Here is a 19,346-nt window from a genome sequence, read left to right on the forward strand (position 1 = left end):
GGTGAGGATAGACAACGCAATGCCCCGAGAAAGGGGTCGTCAGTTGCTTGATCTCGCACTTGGAACAGATATTTAAGGGTCAGGATCTAGTTTATGTGATACGAGACATTTTATATGGACATGATAACCCCCAGACGGTTTTGTTTCACTTCTACAAGCTGTGTTGCCCGGAACTGGGAACAACTGTTTCGAACATTCTGATGACAATAATAGTTTTACATTAGCTCAATATCTATTGAGTCACCACTTTTTTTAGAGCCATGATTTCCATTCCCATTTATCTTGATGATGACAGCTGATTATTGATTTAAAACGTAGTGCCTTTGTCTGTGGTATCTCACCAGTGTTGGCATTGTTATCTGACACTAGGCATGTTTCATTCTTTTGAGACATCTTCCAACATCCTTGTCTTCATGTGAATATGCTCCTTCAAATATGTACAAAGTCCAATATATCTACTATGTACCAAAGTGAAAATAATGAATCAAAGCTCTCCAAGTCTTGATATTTTTGTCAAAATTATAATGCAGTTTTGAATTATGTAACATTTAAGGTACAAGTCTGTCTATAGATGATGCAAATCAAGGTAAGTGAGTTGGCATTTGGAACTATCTGGCGAGCGTTTTATTGCAATTCAATTTTGTACACATTAAGAAGGGTTTAATGCCTCTTCTCCTTGCCAATGATACCACCATCATAGGCGGATTAAACATTTATAAACAAGTTGTAACAAGGCAGTTTAAATTGTATGTGAATCATTGCAGAGTGTAAACATGGTGAACAGCAAGGCACTTTGGCTGTCACACCCTTCTCAATCTGTCTGAGCTAGTCATTGATTAGAACTGTCAGCTGAGTGCCTCTACAGTAAAGAGTGAATTTTAAAAGTGTATTTAAAAATCTCATTCATACTACCTTATAATGCAACTGCTGTATTTCAGCTTACGTTTTGCTTTGTTCTGATTGATTCATCCACCTTATGGAGGGCCACTAAAGAGCTTTGTGTGAAGTTTGATTAATTTATTGTAAGAAAAACCTCAACAGTTGCATAAAAAATATCGTTATAAGACCTTTATGTTTTTCTGTAAGTGTTTTTTTTAAATGAGAATCTGAAGTGAAATACAGTATATGGTTTGCTCATTTTACATATTTTAAAATCAACCAGATGTATCATTTGTGACAGTGTAAATACAGTTTTTAACAAACATACATGTCTTCATAGAAAAATCACCTTGCGATACCCACCTTTACCTATGCTTTCATGTGGCATAATATTCACCTCCGTGTCTGCTGAGTGCTGGCTGTTGTACATGGATGGGCTAGGTAGTTTCAAATCTCAATCAGTTTTTAAACGTCAACATCAATGTTCTGTTTTTCAGCAAGGGCAGCCAGAATTTGAAGGCAAATGGCCTTCAATGAAGATAACAGTTTTAAAGCTTTTACGGCAAGAATGTGTGACCAGATCAGAGTGGCAAGATCTATTTTGGTAAAAAAACCAAAAAAAAAACAACATAATTATCTTCCATGAACAACAGAATTTGAAATATTGTATTAAATGACCAACTTTGTTGTTTTAAAATGCAGTATTCATAATGATACAAGTCTTTGATGTATTAAATTGGGAATGTGTTCGAGCAGATTATGACCAATTTTGTAATGTTAAAATTATTTAAATATTAAATTAAGGTTAATTATAGTTCTTTGCAAATTTGTAAATTCAGATACTGAAGCAAATAACTCAAGAACCCTTTGTATATATAAGTCAATACCCTTGACACAATTAAGAGCCCTAAATTTGTTGTATAGTAGTTTTCACATGTTGTTTGCCTGTTTCAGGGCGGTACATTCAGTTTGCCTGTGGGATGACAAAGGCCCTCAGAAGGTGTATCAAGCTCTACAAGACGACATCCTCGACTTTATCAGACAAGCACAAGCTGTAAGTTTGAACTTAATGGTTAAGTATAACCCTTTAATTTTGGACCGAAAGATTTTTTTTTTTTTTTTTTTGGATTGGTGTTTTACGCCGGACTCAAGAATATTTCACTTATACGACGGCGGCCAGCATTATGGTGGGTGGAAACCGGGCATAGCCCGGGGGAAACCCACAACTATCCGCAGGTAGCTGACAGGCCTTCACACATACGGCTGGAGAGGAAGCCAGCATGAGCTGGACTTGAACTCACATCGACCGCATTGGTGAGAGACTCCTGGGTCATTACGCTGCGCTAGCGCGCTAACCAACTAAGCCATGGAGGCCCCTGGACCAAAAGAAGCTGAAGGATAAAACATGTTTGAATAATTGAGGTTTAGACAATTGATTGGATGCCAATTTTGCATCTTTAGGAAAGTTTGCTGATCTGTTTTGATCAAAGAAAGAAGTTTGTCTGCATTTGTTTTGTTATCATTCACATTTGATAGTCGGAGGTCAGTAATATGGGCAAAAGATGACTTTAAGATTGCTGTGAAAAGGCATGCTTAGTCACAGTAATCACAGTATACATCATAGGAGTGCCTTTTTTTTCTCGTCTTTTTCAGGAATAAATGACTGAATGTGCTCTTGCTAAAGATCACATGCTTTCTACTAATATGGCATCTGTCACACATGGGAAAGTTCATCCTCATTGACTGGTGGTTTAGTGAGAGTTCTCTTGATTCCTTAAAGCATAAAACCTCGTAAAGCATCTATATATAAATAAATGCACGTAAATGAAACAGGTGATTGGTGGGTGTGAAAAATCAGTCATGCAACCAAAAACATTTTGACTCTATACATGTACATTTTTGCAGAGAGTTCTTCAGCATCAAGAAGATTCAGCCTTGTTGAAGGCATACATTGCCGAATGGAGCAAGTTTTTCACCCAGTGTGACTATTTGCCCAAACCATTTGGTCAGCTGGAGACATCATTGACAGGGAAAGCTCACAGCAGTATGCAGAAGAAGTCTCAAGGAGAAGATAGTATTGTTAGAAAGGTCAGTTCTTGTGCTGTTGGTGTGTCTGAAGTGGTCTGCAGCCGCTGAAATTTAGGAGAAATATTATGTTGGTCATTTAAGTATGGACGAAGGGATGTTGAGTGAAATGTACTTTAATTTTTCCGAGACATTATGCTGAAGGAGAGACTTAGAATACGTTGTGAACACGATTTCTAAAAAAAGCATTGTGTGTAAACATAAGGGTTCTCTGCCTGCTTCAAAGGCAAAGGAAACAATAAAATTAAATGTATGTCAAATTAAAGGCCATTAAACACTGTCCGGGAAAAAAGTTCATTTTTTTGTAGAATTTCTTGTAACTGAGTATGGCATAAAACACCAGTCAAATAAGTAAATAAATAAGTGTAGCTAAGTAAAATGCATCTGAAATATTGGATTCTATGGTAGCCTCTTCTGACCACATTGTGACCACTTTATAACACACAGAATGCTACATTTCTTTATTCCAAATGTATGTGCTTGCAGAGCTGTGAAAGCATTTGTCAGATGAACCTGTGAACTCTTGGTTTGGTGTTAGTATACATGTGATGTGACTGAATGAAATAATGCATGGTGTCTTTAATATAGCGAACCAGTGAGGCAGCACACATAAATCTGACCACCACTATATGAACTTGTAAAACTCTTTCCTGCCTGTATCAAGACAGTGCAAAGCTGTGAACTCGTTTGCTCTTATTATGTCACAATTATCGGTGTACATGTGCTCACAAAACATATCTGAAGTACACATGCACTGCAACATCACAGAAGAAAACAATGCATTCTACTGTCATTTGGACCTTCTGTCTTGCTTGTCCTCAAGTCTCCCATGGAAGTATTCCTGATTTACATGGCATAAACCCGGATCAAGCAGAGAAATTTAGACACTGATGGGATAGATCTGTCTGTTAAGATTTGCGTAAATCTTTCAGGCTCTAGTTGGATCTCATTGCGGAATGGTTGCGTATTTAGTGTGCAGCAGATGTCTAGGATAAATATAATGGTGCAAATTTATCTTTTCTTTCTCATATTCAGTTAATGCTTGACAGTTGGAACCAGAGCATATTCTCCAACATTAAACAAAGGTTACAAGACAGTGCAATGAAACTGGTCCATGCGGAGAGGAATGGAGAAGCTTTTGACGCACAGCTTGTCATAGGTGTTAGAGAATCTTATGGTGAGTTAGTCACCCTTCTAACATCCGCAGAATCGGTAAAATCATTTCTGCTCCATGTCATTAGCACATAAATTGAAATTTAATAGCTTTTGATTGAGCTTTAATAGTTTAATGGCTTTTGATTGAGAAATAAGTATTTTGTGTATACTAGAAAATATGTATTATTTTAGTTTACAGTTTAGCTAATGTATGCTTTGTAATTTTTACAGCTGTAGATGAAATAACATTTTTTTTTTTTTTTGTTTGGTGTTTTATGCCGTACTCAAGAATATTTCACTTATACGATGGCGGCCAGCATTATGGTGGGCGGAAACCGGGCAGAGCCCGGGGGAACCCCAAATAAATCTTTTTTAGAAAAAGGAGTATCAATTAGTTTTTAAATACCTTTGAAAAGAAAAGAAAATAACAAGTGAAAGTAAATCTGTCAGTGATCACTCAAAGTCTTTGAGTTGAATGATTATCCATCATCAGTTGCCATTTTGAATATACAGGTTGTTTAGAGAAAGAGGTGTGTAAAAAAAAAAAAGCAAAAAAAAAACCAGCTATATGTTACATACCTTGTGTGTTTTTTTCCTTTGCAGTAAATCTTAGTTCAGATATAGATGACAAACTCAAAATCTACCGAGAAAATTTTGAACACGCCTACTTGATAGCCACAGAGAATTTTTACAAGACAAAAGCTCCGTTGTACCTAGCCCACAATGGCGTTCAGAACTACATGCGATATGCAGATGCCAAACTAAAGGAAGAAGAGATTAGGGCCATACGATACCTGGAAACAGGGTACGGATGCAACTCGGTGGCAGCTGTGAGTAAATAATTCTTGCGTTCGGTTAAATCTGAACAGTTTTCTGTATTTACTATTTACAAGCAGAGTTTTAGACTACACCTTTGTCCCAGGACATTAAATGGGATGCCCAAAATATAAAGCAAGCAAATTAGCAATCTGATATTTTCCACCCCATTGCATTTAAAAGACTAAAGGAGCAAAAATGTTTACCTTCAAACTTAGGATTTGCCCAAATTAATGTTAAAAAAATCCAGTACATTGTTTGCCTAAATTAATGTAATAACCTCTGGGCCCACTTTCATAACACTTAATCAGTTTTTTTTTAACCTTCCTTGGAAATTACACAACTTTATGGAGGTGTAATCAATACAACATCTATCACAAAAAAAAAGTTATGAGGAGTATGGCTTATGAAGTTTTGTGAAAATGGGCCCTCTCTGAACTGATAGAAAATGACCAGTTTTCAATACAATAGTCAGTACCACTTAATTTGCATTCAGTACTTTGATATGTAAAAAGCCGTATATAAAACAAACCAGATTACCTTGATCCTGGTCATTTAACCTTTCTTTTAAAATGTCATGCCTTTTGGGATTGGGGTAGCATTTTAATACCTACATTGTAAAGGCTGCAATTTTGTAGCCATCTTTAGAATTAAGGCTAATGAACTGTAACTTTGTCTTTGTTATCTGTTTGACAGCTGACGGAGTGCTGTGTTAATGTCCTGGTGACAGCTTTCAAAGAAACAATCTTACACGAGTGTGCTGCCATGATAAAAAATAATGAAACAGAAAGTAAGTTATCTTTGTCAGAAGTCTGTAAACTATTAATGCTCTTTTTAAGGTCGGTAGGTAAAGTACAGGTCAGTACATTGACTGCCTTGGTATAAAGTTTTGTCATCTACTTACCATGGTCTTCACTCGGACAGTTTGACCACTCCAATCTAGCAATGTGGCTGACTGTTGTTTTATGAGTCAAGCAAGAAACATTCAAATAATGTCACATGGCAAACCGTAGTTCACTGACAGACCTAAAGAAAATATCAGAAAAATAACTCTAGGATAAATAATCAAACATGTTCTGCATTTGAATTTATGTAAGCTTTAAAAATATTTGTGAAATTTCTGCTGTACGTGTACATGATGCAGATGCATGTATATATTCAGTTGACCTATATGATCATTGTTTTGCTATGTGTTCAACGATATGTTATGATGTGCAAAAGCTTGAACAGAGTCTTGAGGAATGGACGACTGACACAGCTGATGTGTTGATGTTGTTTGTATTTCAGAGTTACAGTTGATGTTCAGTCTAATGGACCGGGTGCCTGATGGCATCACCCCCATGTTACATGATCTCGAGGCACATATCGTCAGTCAGGGGCTCGCTGATATGATAGCTGCTGCAGAAAGTATTACACAAGTGAGTTATCTCCCCTTGGCTTGTCATCTTACCCTTTCTACACCCACGGCATACATATATGAAAAATTTTGTAGTCTGGGTCTTTCTGTGCTGTCTGAATACTTTATAGCATTGCCTGTGCTGGAGGCTTCAATTTTTTTTTTTTTTTTCTTAATTACTTTATACTGTAATTCCTGGAAAAAAACCTCTTAATTTTCTTTGTGTACATGTACACTGGAGTGTGTTTCTGTGTTTTTCATTGATCAAATCTAGAGTCATCATGGAAAAATGCAAAAAGAGAGAAATCAGATGCTATGAATTTGTGGTTTGAAAATAGCTTACAAATGGTTATTATAAAAGGTTAGTCGTGGCATTCACCTCATTTCTGTGGTCGCCTCGCTATGGCAGCAGTACTGTTTTAAACGGCATTAAGCCAAAATCATTCATTCAGTTGTTCGTTTATTGAGGTTAGAGCAAGAAAACTGGACTGGTTGACTCGATCTCGGTGTAGTATAAATGGTTGGGGTGTCATGTGTGGTGTTTTCGCACTTTGGTGCCATGGACAAAGAATACATACACACCCCAAATGACCCTTATTGTTATATAACTGAAATGTTGTGAAGTATCACATAAAAATCAAAGCTAACATACATACATATTTATTGATTCATTCATATTTGTGGTGACATACCGTAGTTGAGTAAACCTGCCGTGTACACATGCACTAACAACAATTGCTTGGGTGTGTCTGTTTCAGGATTCAGAGAAGTATGTAGAACAGCTACTAGAGTTGTTTAATAGATTCAGCGCCTTGGTTCGTGAAGCCTTTAGTGATGACCCCAGATTTTTAACCTCTAGGGATAAGGTGAGTACAGTCTTTCTAAGTTTTTACTCAGTAGGGGTTTGATTTGCTGTCTTATCTACTTAAAACTGTTAAATGTCACACTTATGATCAAGCGATTTTGGCCCTGCTATTACGGAAATGGTGTGCTGCAGTGTCTGGTATCTTTGACGTGGTGTTTTAATGAGGTAAGAACATTAATTAATAACTTTTGCCTTTGTATCATGCCTGTATTGAAATCTTATTGCTTTTTGATTTCATGATGTGTTTGTTCATATCTTTTCAGGCGTACAAAAGTGTGGTGAATGACACATCAGTATTTAAATTAGAAATTCCCATCAAAAATAAAAGGTATGTTTTTGTAAGGAGACTTTGCCATTGTGTCAGGATTGACCTTGTTAGAAATTTGTAATGGACAAAATATGTACTTGATCCAGATGTCCCGACTCGGTTCTGTGTTCTCTGGTTTTTCTACAACCACATGTTTAACCCTGGGAGCTGTCATAAGAGTTAATAATTCTTCGTTTTGAGTTTAAAACAGCAATGAAAAAATTACTGGTTTACAAATAAATCCCATAAATAAATATATAAAGAATTTATTTATTTATTTATTGGATTGGTGTTTTATGCCGTACTCAAGAATATTTCACTTAGACGACGGCGGCCAGCATTATGATGGGAGGAAACTGGGAAGAGCCCGGGGGAAACCCATGGTCTGTCAGCAGGTTGCTGACAGACCTTCCCACTTACGGCCGGAGAGGGAGCCAGCATAGTTAGTTTTAAAGGTACTACCTTTATATGTTTATTTATTGTATTGATAGACTGACACTGCTACCTGCACTATATTGTCATTATGCCCAATAAATCTAAGTATCTTTCTCCATCTTCACGAATTTATGTGAATGAGTTAACATTGTGTGTCAACCTTACGTTTCACACAGCTTTTTGTACGTATCAGCTGATTTGTGAGAGTGTGCATTTTCTCTCAGTTTCAGCAGTGTAGGAGGTAAAACTCAGCCCGAGTCCAAGTGTCCGGAACTTCTGGCTAATTTCTGTGATATGCTTTTGAGAAAAACACCTCTTAGTAAAAAACTTACCTCAGAAGAAGTAGAAAGGAAACTTAGGGATGTTGTAAGTATGAGTTTTTCTGTTATTAGCCATTGGTGGTGCTGCCTCAAATACACAGTAATATTTCTACACAATGTTGGCTTTCATACCAATTTATCTGTTATTAATGAACTGTCTGTTATCACAAATAATTATTTCCTTCACAGAAAGTTGCATCCTCTGCAAAATAATCTGACTAAATACCTTTGCATAACATTCTAATTGTGCAAAGATTTAATAGTTCACCAGGTATGGTCCTGCAGGAGTATCATGAAAGTATATGAAAGAGGGTTGCAAAGTGTGCAGTGGGATTTTCATGCTTAAACAGGAATATTCTTGGATCTTTGCTTTTAAGCTTTTGCAACTGGTTTTTAAGATAAATGTTTTCAGAAAACTGTAGGAGCCTTTACCATTATGAAATTTGACTTGTTTTCAGCTATTAGTGTTGAAGTATGTGCAGAACAAGGATGTGTTCATGAGATACCACAAGGCTCACCTGACACGCAGACTTATCCTGGACACGTCGGCAGATAATGAGAAGGAGGAGAATATGGTGGAATGGCTGAGGGTAATGTCTCTTATCCAAGTCAAGTCCTTCAGATTCCCTAATTATTTTATCTTCATCTGGTCTTCTCTGATTATCCAGTATATATGTAATTGTATTAACAAAAATACACAGTTTATCTTTTCTCACAGTATTGAATCCCTACAATGGACAATGTCCTTGTCTCTATTTCTGTGAAAACCGAGAGAGAAATGTAAATTTTTGATATGTAAAATATCTGTCCTGATAATTAGAAGAATTACAGTAATCACTTACTGCCTTCAGATATCCTGTCCCCAGTCAGGTAATGAGCTCAGTCACTTGGTTCGTTTACTCAACTGTCCCCTGTCGGTACTGGTGTTCCAAGTTTTAAATGCAATATGGAACATAAGTGGCACTCAGTGATTGATTGAGCAAAGAAGTACATCCTCACTTGATTGGGCATTTTATTTGTTCTCATCTCATTCTGTTATTGTATTAGTGACTTATTAAAAATACCGGAATATGATCATTATCTAGATCCTTCTGGATTTGCATATTCTAGAATGTACTGATTGAGGTGATTAAGGGATTAGGGAAAATAGTTCTGTCAAAAGGCATCACTGAAGCCAGAGTTACTTGTACGTGTGCGTGAAGATAGCCAATGGTGTGTTTTTCTTACAGGAAGTTGGAATGCCAGCAGATTACGTCAACAAGCTAGCCCGCATGTTTCAGGACACAAAAGTCAGCGATGATTTGAACGTAGAGTTCAAGGATGCACACAGGAATAATAATGAGGGATTAGCAGGTGAGTTGTGCGTCTGAAGGACTAGCACGAGACTAGACTTAAGTACTCTTAAAGGGATACAAAATAGATGCTGATTGGCTGATAGTGGACATAGGATTTCCTGCGTTAAACCCTGCAGCCTTGGTCACACTGAGGCTAGGCATAGCCTGGACTTGTCTACCTCTCACCAGCCAATCAGAATTGGTTCTGTTTCCCTTTAACTTTATTATTCGTTTTTGTTATTATTCCTGAATATCTTTTGAACTTTAAGTATTAAAATAGAAAAAATTAAGGTGAGTCCCAATTTTACCCGCAGTAAAACTGTCTCAAAGATAAAACTGAGTCTGGATTAAGTCTACAACCTGGCATGCACGACAGCTTAAGACCCAACTCCGCTTGATCCGACTGTTACACCCGGTCGTAGGCGTTTGTGGGTGTGAAATATCTGGAGTTGTATTCAAGTTGCTACGTATATGCCAGTTCAGTCCAATGTCATATGGTCCTCCGTGAGTGGGAGTATTTGTGTATGACCAGTTGAGTTAAGTTGGATCTTATGCTCTGATGTATGCCAAGCTTACGACAGCTTCATGATCCTGATATATAATATATAGGAGATGTAGGTCATGTACATGTAGGACTGTCACTTCTAGATTCATAGGTGAATCAGAGTTAATGGATGAACTTCTGTAATTTAAAAGTTACTCCAGTCTGTGTGTCAGCAATTTCAGCAGTTTTGTCTCTCAGACTGAAAGGTTAATAGATGAACTAGTTCTCACTTTGCTACAGTGTTGATTTGCCAAAGATTCCTTTTTCAGGTTGGTGATTGTGTCTTTTCATTTGTTGTAATCAAATTAGGTGGAGAAACCTTTTAAAGTTACTCAGTTTGCTTGAGTTCTTTTGATGATAGATATCCTTCTTACTGGGAAAACATTTCAACATCAAAAGGGGTACTTTAGGACCTACTGTTGCAAAATTTTAGGTGACATACTGTATCTTCTTACAAAGGTCAATAGCTTACCTTGGCCACTCCATTTTCCACCGCCCATAAACCAGGCTGTTGCCGTATAAATTTAAAGTTCTTGAATGCAGCATTGTACTCCAGTAAATTTCTGTGTTAATCCCAATCAGTGACAGTTGTTTTAACCCTTTAATTCAGATTCCATCAACATTAAGATCCTGAACGCTGGGGCGTGGGCGAGAACGAGTGACCGGGTGTCGGTGTCGTTACCCATGGAGCTGGAGGATTACATTCCTCAGGTGGAGGAGTTCTACAAGCTCAAACACAGTGGCAGGAAGCTACAGTGGCATCATCTCATGTCTAATGGAATTGTATGTATCGTTTTAGGCTTACAGTCTTGTTAGGCTTACAGTCTTGTTAGGCTTACAGTCTTGTTAGGCTTACAGTCTTGTTAGGCTTGCAGTCTTGCCACATGGTAGTAGACGAGTCCATTTAGAACAACATTTTGGGGGCCTCCGTGGCTCAGGCGGTTAGCGCGCCATGGCAGCGTAATGACCCAGAAGCCTCTCATCAATGCGGTGGCTGTGAGTTCAAGTCCAGCTCTTGCTGGCTTCCTCTCCGGCCGTACATGGGAAGGTCTGTCATCAACCTGCGGATGGTCGTGGGTTTCCCCCGGGCTCTGCTCAGTTTCCTCCCACCATAATGCTGGCTGCCGTGGCGTAAGTGAAATATTCTTGAGTACGGCGTAAAACACCAATCAAATAAATCAATGAATAAAACAACATTTTGGGACTGTTGCTAGGTCAGCAGTCATATTTGTACTTAGTTACATTTGATAAGTAAAGATATTTTATTAAATGCATGCATAAAAAACAAACAGCGAGGACAGTCTTGCTGTCTTTTGCCTGCACAGCCTTCAAAACAAAATACAAATGATTTCTGCCACACTCATTGAGGATAATGCTTGTAATTGTCTAAAAACTTTTGCCAGTCTGTATGTTGGTTAAGATGCAGTTTAAAATTTTATCCCTGCAGTGTGGTTATATTGACCTGTGACTATTGTGGTGTACTAAAATAAACATTAAAACTGACAGAGGCATTACTTATGGATAACAACTCATGGATTTACTGTGTTGGTAACAACTCCTGGATTTATTGTGTTGGTAACAACTCCTGGATTTATTGTGTTGTTATCTATAAGTAATGCCTCTGTCAATCTTTACCATCCCAATTCCTAAATGTCTCTGAAAGAAGAAGAAAACATTAAAACTGTCAGAATTGTGGAGGTAAACACAGATTGTTTTAATGAAATACTGAACGGTCAATAATTGATTCTGTGTATATCATAGGCTTAGGATGTGTTCCAGGTCTGCCTGAAAACTCCTTTTTTCATTCTCAGTATTTTTCACTTGTGCTTTGTAATGTAAAATAATCATTTGTTTCACCTGTTGCAGATAACATTCTGCAATGATGTAGGTAAATTTGATCTGGAGGTGACAACATTTCAAATGGCTGTGTTATTTGCCTGGAACCAGAGGCCGAAGGACAGAATCTCTTATGAGAGTTTACGCTTAGCCACGGAACTGCCTGATGCTGAACTCCGCAGGACACTTTGGGTATGTGGCTGATAACTGCGGTAATGTCATTGTTAAGGCCTATATCAGACTCTCTACATGTAAGTTCCAATCACCTAGCCAGATTTGAACTTTGATAATGATGCAAGTATAGAAAAAGCATAGAAAAATTCTGTAAAGTAAAACGTAGGTAATACCCATAAATCATTACATTGTTCTAATTTGACACATAAAGTTAATGTTGGAAGAGCTGCAGCTGTTTGTCAGGAGGTTTGCGAAATACCTCATTAGGTGCAGCAGTTTCTTCAGAACTTAGCTCAGGTTCCTTAACTTGTCCTAAAAGATTTGTTGCATAGAGTGTTAAATGTCATTCTTTTTGAAAAAAAAATTAATCGAAATGAAAACTTCACAGTTGAAGTTAGCATCGTCCGTTAAAAAGCGTATGTGAAATAAACCCTGAAAAGATTTTGCCTAAATTTTTTAGTAATTATTGTAATATCTGTGTCTTTCCTGTCTTGTTGCAGTCATTAGTGTGTTTCCCTAAGATTAAGCGCCAGGTTTTATGCTGTGGACCAGACTGTAAATCACCCAAGGAATTCACGGACAGCACCCAATTCTGGGCCAATCAGGAATTTGCTCTCATGTAAGTATTATATAAATGCTATGTCCTACAGGCTTGGTGTTCAGCTCATTTTTAGTTACAGTAGGTAACTGATTAGTAGATTCACTGACAGAGGAGTATAGAATCCTCAGCCCTCTCTCAATTTACGGGGCCTTGGTGACAATAAGTTGTCTAACTTTTGTCGAATATCACTTGTGTTCCTCCAATACAGTGGCACAGTTGGTAGAGCGGTAGATCCAGGGTTAATCCTGGGTCGAGTCACTCCTAAGATTTTAATAGAGGAAGTTGCAGCTTCCTCGCTTGGCGTTTAGCATGAAGGGGATAGTGCAACTACTGGTTGACCCATATCAGTATAATGGCTCAGGCACGTCGGCTTACTTGCCTTGGGTAAGGCATCTCAGTGAAGCAGCACTAGATAAAAGAGCAGTGGAAATCCGTCCAGCAACAAGAAGGCACATTACATGCATTCTAAGGATTCCTTCATCGTCATATGACTGAAAAATTGTTAAGAACGACACTACACAACAAGCACTCACTCACTCCAATACATTGAGCATTTCTGTATGTCACACATGGGAAAGGTTGTCTTTAACATGACAAATCATGGTAATATACTCCACTCATAAAACTGACCCATAAAACTTTTCATGTCAGTGAAAAATTCTTGATTATAATGTTAAAGAGCAATCAAGTAAATATATAAATAAAAAAATTTCAGGTACTCTGATTATAGTGTAAAATTGGATGAAATGAATGAATTATTATCCAAATTTTGGATGTTAGCTCAGTCTGATATTCATATTCACAGTAAAAATGGCCGTCTACAGAAGCGTGGTAAAATCAATCTGATTGGTCGACTGCAGCTGTCAACAGAGAGAAGTCGAGAGGAGGATAATGAGGGTATAATGCAGCTGAGAATTCTCAGAGTGCAGGTAAACTGACAACCAGACCATTTACAAAGTTTGTTTCTTGTACTTTTAACAAGATAATCTGGCAAAGCGTGTTCAAGTAAACTCAAAACCAGACAATTCACAAAATTTGTTTCTTATACCTTTAACAATCCAATCTGCCAAAACTGTTTCACCTATAAAACCTGACCATCATCATATGAGCAGAGCGTTAAACAAATAAATAAATAAAATGACATTTTCTTTTTCAGGAGGCGATTGTAAAGATTATGAAGATGAGGAAGAGGATAACTAATGCGGCTCTTCAGACAGAACTTGTAGAAATTCTCAAAAACATGTTTTTGCCTTCAAAGAAACTGATCAAGGAGCAGATAGAGTGGCTTATTGAGCACAAGTACATGCGGAGGGATGAAGAAAACATTAATATGTTTATTTATATGGCATAAGGTTTATCTCTTGAGATTCGTGGTGTGGGCAGATTCGGTAGAAAACTCACCTCAGTAATCGCTGGTTATACAAAGCAGCCTACACAGACCAGCTCATCCAAACACTGGCATTTCTACAGCAGAACCGTGCAATGCCTCTGGGGATAGAAACTTATCAGCAAAACTGAACTTAATTGTCACTGTAAAGCAGACAGCTTTTTAAAGATTGCACTGAAATAATTTACACGTATACCCAGGAATTTTATGCTGTCTTTATTCTGGATATTCACTTTTTGTTACATGCAGAAACTTACAGCACTAAATCATATGTCAAACATCATCTTGTATACTGGTGTATGTTATTTTACTTTCTGTTTTTATCCACATGACTGTACTAAGCACTTGGCATTAAATCAAAACACATCAAGGTAGGCTACTGTAAGGTCTGAATGGTTAACTCTCTACCTAGAAGTCAAAAGTGATAAAAATATCACAAAACAATACTTCTTCCTGGGATTCTACATTAGAAGTATCTTTCATCTTTGTTGGACTTGTTGTAGTTTGAAAATGTCACTTTTCTAAACATTTGAGTATTGCTGCTTGGGTAGTTTCTTTAGTAAGCACAGTGTGTAATTTTCATCAAGATGATTTCAGCTTAAGATTCTTACAGCCATACATGTGACGTGTGATGTGGTTGTTTATGGTGAATTGAAGGGTAAGAACCAGAGGTCTTCCTCATGTGATGTGACCAACCAATACATGGTCTTCTCCATGTGATGTGACCAACCAATACATGGTCTTCTCCATGTGACGTGACCAACCAGTACATGGTCCTCTCCATGTGATGTTACCAACCAGTATATGGTCTTCCCATTGTGGTGTGACCAACCAGTACATGGTCCTCTCCATTTCATTTGACCAACCAGTACATGGTCTTCCTCATGTGATGTGACCAACCAGTACATGGTTTTCTACATGTGATGTGACCAACCAGTACATGGTCTTCCCAATGTTATGTGACCAACCAGTACATGGTCTTCTACATGTGATGTGACCAAGCAGTACAAGGTCCTCTCCATTTGATTCAACCAAGCAGTACATGGTCTTCTACATGTGATGTGACTAACCAGTACGGGGCCTTCTACAAGTGGTGTGAAAAACCAGTACATGGTCTTCTATATGTGGTGTGACCAACCAGTATATGGTCTTCTCCATGTGCTGTTACCAAGAAGCACATGGTCATCTACATGTGGTGTGACCAACCAGTACATGGTCCTCACCATGTGATGTGACCAACCAGTACATGGTCTTCCCATTGTGGTGTGACCATGCAATACATGGTCCTCTCCATGTGGTGTGACCAACCAGTACATGGTCTTCCCATTGTGGTGTGACCATGCAGTACATGGTCCTCTCCATGTGATGTGACCAACCAGTACATGGTCTTACCCACATAGTTGAGTAGTGTACCTGTTTTCACGTACTAGGTTTCCCCGTGTTTGAAAGTTGAAAATGTGGCATTAGTACACACGGTCTGAAGTTATCACCACAATCACTTTTTTTTTTTTTTCGCAACCGAAAGTAGCGTATGATTAATTCTTTTTGTAGAAAAAATCCAACAACTTCATGGTTAATAAGCTTATTTGTGAAAGAAGAGGAGTAGTAATTTGACTTTCATCCTATCAGTGAAATAGGCTAGATGCAGTGAACTTTAGATGCATTTTCAGAAAACAGTATGACTGAATTTTCTTATCTTCAGCAAAAACAGAGAGGACATACAGGTATAAGAAATGCCAAATATTAATAAACAAGGACTAACTAGGTTTAATTTCTTCTTGAATTAAACCATTTCACGAAATCGTCTGTGTTTTCATACAGCTGATATAACTGTTTTTAACTTTTCACTGAGGAACTGAGAATGGGTTATTAAGTTATGTATTATTATTATTATTATTATTATTATTATTATTATCAAATTTACCACAGGACAAGTAGGGAGCATGTAAATGTATTACAGAACAATATTCATTTAGTGCTTGTTTTGTCTCAAGTCGTATTCAATCTAGATCACACCAGCAGTACTAATGATGAAGATTGTAGAATGACTGAATAAAGGATTATGGCTTATCGCCACATTGGCAAGTTTCCAGCCATATTGTGGCAATGATTGTTCTAGACAATCACTGCTATTTATTTATTAGCCGAATTAAATCGTGTGAAGTTTGTCATTTTCTAGTCCATTGTAGTTTATACATTCGACCAGTCAGGAGGATTTGTGAACTGATATTACATGTAGCAAACCAAAGTCACTTAATGCCTTGCCGAAGATCTTCACCATCACATTGTGGTGTGATTTTTTGATCAGTCACTAAAAGATCTTCGCCAGACACTCCCGATTCCTGTTCAGTGGGAATCCAGATGTTCAGATTTACCGAACTGATATAGACTGGCAAATCTTACTGAGGTAACTGGTAACTGAGATGTGGTGGCTATGAATTCAACATTGTAGTGATACCACAGCTATAATATGTGCAGAACCCAGACAAGTAATAGCCACTTCATAACATGCTCGTCGCTTCAGTTCTGACCAATTGTGTGCTGACCCTCTGTGATACACGTAGTTGTACTTCAGGGGTACTGTTTATGGGCATGTCCTTGCTTGCATCACTGAGATACTCAATAAGAAAACAGTTGTTAATCATAAAGTTGTGAAGGAAATGGGGTACCTTTTCCCATGCTATGGTAATTCAGGTCCAGGCTGGATTGACCAGTGTTTTCTTGTAACAGTGCCCCCAAATGACTCCAACGACCCCGGAAATCGAAGCTGTCTCACACTTAAAATCAGTTTACTGTTCTAAAATTGACACTTAAATACTTTAATTAAACTACGTTATCAGTTTTCCCTCAAATCGTCATCTCAAAGGCAGGGATAGAGAATAGACTACACAGCTTGGACCAGAATTGCTTACAGCAGGAAAGATTCCCCACGGTGGGAATCTGATTGAAAAGAAACATTTTCAGGCCTTGACTTAAGGAGTTTAACTTTGTCCCACGTCTAGTTTCAGCTGAGTTTTGTCAATATTGCTATTAATTTTCCTTTGTGCCAGCTGAGTCCACATTGCCAGAATAGTTAATTTTCTCCCTGAACAAGATGTTTTCTGGCCTCTGCAAACTGAGGACATCCTAACCAGTAGAATTACATTGGAGAAGCAAGTGCAAGGATTCATAGGATATGGTTAATAATTACTGATAAATTATATCCTTGCTCAGAAATGCACATATAAATTCTTTGGTGACATAAGTTTTAATTGTATTATAAGAAGAACATATTGCCGAGGGTTACTGTAGTTAAGCCCTAGATTTTTTCTAGTGTCTACCATTTTGACAGTCAAAGGTATTGTTAATTGCAACTCGGAATCATGGTGCTGACCATATGTGGTATTAAATAAAGAACCACAGAGAAATGCCACATCTGACACCAAACACCTACATGTTAAATCACTATTCACATGTAACCCATGTATAATCACCAATACTTGTATAATAAGTCCAAATTTGTCAGCAGGAAAACTTGCAGTCGGTCAGTCAGATTAGGGTGGGCGGGTGGGATGCATGGGACATTTTCATTTAATTTTTGCAATTTCACTATTTAAACGAAAGGAAATGCATTACCTGTAGCTGTCTAGGTGTTCTATGTAAGGTTTTGATTTTGCTCACCTAGCTGTTGACCCAGAGAGTCATGAAGTGGTGTAAAATAGGGAATATCCCATGTAGCTGGACTGAACATGAGGAATGTGGCTTGTATATGCATGTTGTGAATGTTGTAGATTTGACCTTCATGTTCCCTTGTGTATAAAGTTTGTTCATACGTTCAATAACAATGAAGTGTATATATGTATGGTGTAGATGTGAAATTACAGGACTGTATGCCAATCAAACTGAATGAATATCAACGGAATAAATAACTTATTTTGTACTAATGACAAGATGTATTCTCTTGGACTCCTTCACTTGGTATGTTTTTTTCTGGTTCACGTCATCAAACTAAGCTGGAGTAGACACACATATCGAGGCACTCCAAATCCTCAAACAAATTCAACCAGTATAGTATAACTTTAGGTGGCATTTATAGAAAACATGATTCCTATGATGTTGAGACTAAAATGTATTGTTTGGGTATGCATGAATTGCTTCACAGAAATCCTAAATAGATGTGACCTGTCCACATCAATTAACATTCCTCTCAGTATGAAAAATAAACACTAGGTACATGGTCGAGTTTTTCAAGGATTTAGCGTACACCCTCCAATAACCCGGTCACTTCTTTCTCCACTAGAAACAAAATTTTTGTGGAAATTAGCTTGCTTTCACCTCTACTATCGTCAACACTCAAAATGGTGACATGGATCATGATTGGTTCAACAGTAAGTCAACTTTATATTGGTCAGTTTACCGACAGTCTCTTTGCCACGGGACCCCACAATCAACTTTCTGTGATTCACCTGTCTAGAAGAATGCAACTAAAGAAACACTGTCAAATCCTCATCTGTTTTCCAGGCTTTCCAGCATTTCTCTCGTTTGCTTTTCAGAGAAAGATGAATTCCTATGGCATCCTTTTAAAGTATGAAGGATTTTTGCAGTTTGTAGTGTTTTGGTTGGAATATACTAATATTCACTAATATGTACAGTTAGTGAACTTTCCAGTTATTCTTTATGAACGATCTGTGTGATCATACCCATGTGTTTCATCGTCCGTACCTGATCTAGCTCAAGACCATAACAAAGTTCGTCTTTTCATTTTATAAATCGTAACTCTGTGATCAGGCAGTTTGAAAATGAGAGTTTTGAACCCATTCTAAAACTTCATTCAGTTACTAGAGAACACCTTTTGGGTCCGAAGTTTTCAAATTTTGTTGCCCATGGCCTTGAATGACGCATAGTAAATGGACCCCATTACTATGACAACCTGTGTTCAAGTTCCCAAGGTTGCACAAATTGATATGGCTGTGCATAGCAATATAAGAAGCCAGTATACTATTCCCTCATGCCTGTTATACACGTAACAACCAATCCATACCAGACTGGACACAGGCACATGGGACTGGGGAGGTGCGTAATCTTTTAGCCAAAGACTCAAAGTTTGTCTTTCAATCCTGAGCCTTGAACAATAAACAGCTATATAACATGCTTCCTCCTCCTCACTTGGGGGAAATTTATGCGATTGATTCTTGTACAACCCCTTACAACAACAGGTCAGGTTTATATTTAT

At 37.8% G+C, this 19,346-nt stretch overlaps 1 protein-coding gene across 2 annotated transcripts; it reads left to right on the forward strand.

Annotated features, from left to right (window-relative positions):
- The first annotated feature begins 1 nt into the window (after position 1).
- LOC135469862 (cullin-5-like) lies at positions 2 to 17,660 on the forward strand. 2 transcript variants are annotated; one of them, XM_064748497.1, is made up of 18 exons: positions 2 to 586; positions 1,377 to 1,483; positions 1,834 to 1,933; positions 2,785 to 2,967; positions 4,000 to 4,141; positions 4,723 to 4,949; positions 5,632 to 5,725; positions 6,223 to 6,353; positions 7,090 to 7,197; positions 7,460 to 7,524; positions 8,163 to 8,304; positions 8,717 to 8,848; positions 9,488 to 9,611; positions 10,747 to 10,919; positions 12,003 to 12,164; positions 12,647 to 12,765; positions 13,553 to 13,676; positions 13,904 to 17,660. In XM_064748497.1, the coding sequence occupies exons 1-18, from the start codon at positions 572 to 574 to the stop codon at positions 14,096 to 14,098; spliced, it is 2,343 nt and encodes a 780-aa protein (XP_064604567.1). In that variant the 5' UTR covers positions 2 to 571; the 3' UTR covers positions 14,099 to 17,660. The 2 variants fall into 2 exon arrangements, with proteins under 2 accessions (XP_064604567.1, XP_064604558.1); XM_064748488.1 differs by having other exon boundaries at positions 2 to 1,483.
- The last annotated feature ends 1,686 nt before the right edge of the window (positions 17,661 to 19,346 follow it).

Source organism: Liolophura sinensis, chromosome 1 (assembly GCF_032854445.1).
Source record: "Liolophura sinensis isolate JHLJ2023 chromosome 1, CUHK_Ljap_v2, whole genome shotgun sequence".
Taxonomy (NCBI): domain Eukaryota; kingdom Metazoa; phylum Mollusca; class Polyplacophora; order Chitonida; family Chitonidae; genus Liolophura; species Liolophura sinensis.

Coding starts and splice junctions, on each gene's coding strand:
- LOC135469862 (XM_064748488.1), top strand. CDS start 1,251: ATGCTTTCATGTGGCATAATATTCACCTCCGTGTCTGCTGAGTGCTGG. Junction 7,198..7,459: donor TTTTAACCTCTAGGGATAAG/GTGAGTACAGTC, acceptor ATATCTTTTCAG/GCGTACAAAAGTGTGGTGAA. Junction 7,525..8,162: donor ATTCCCATCAAAAATAAAAG/GTATGTTTTTGT, acceptor ATTTTCTCTCAG/TTTCAGCAGTGTAGGAGGTA.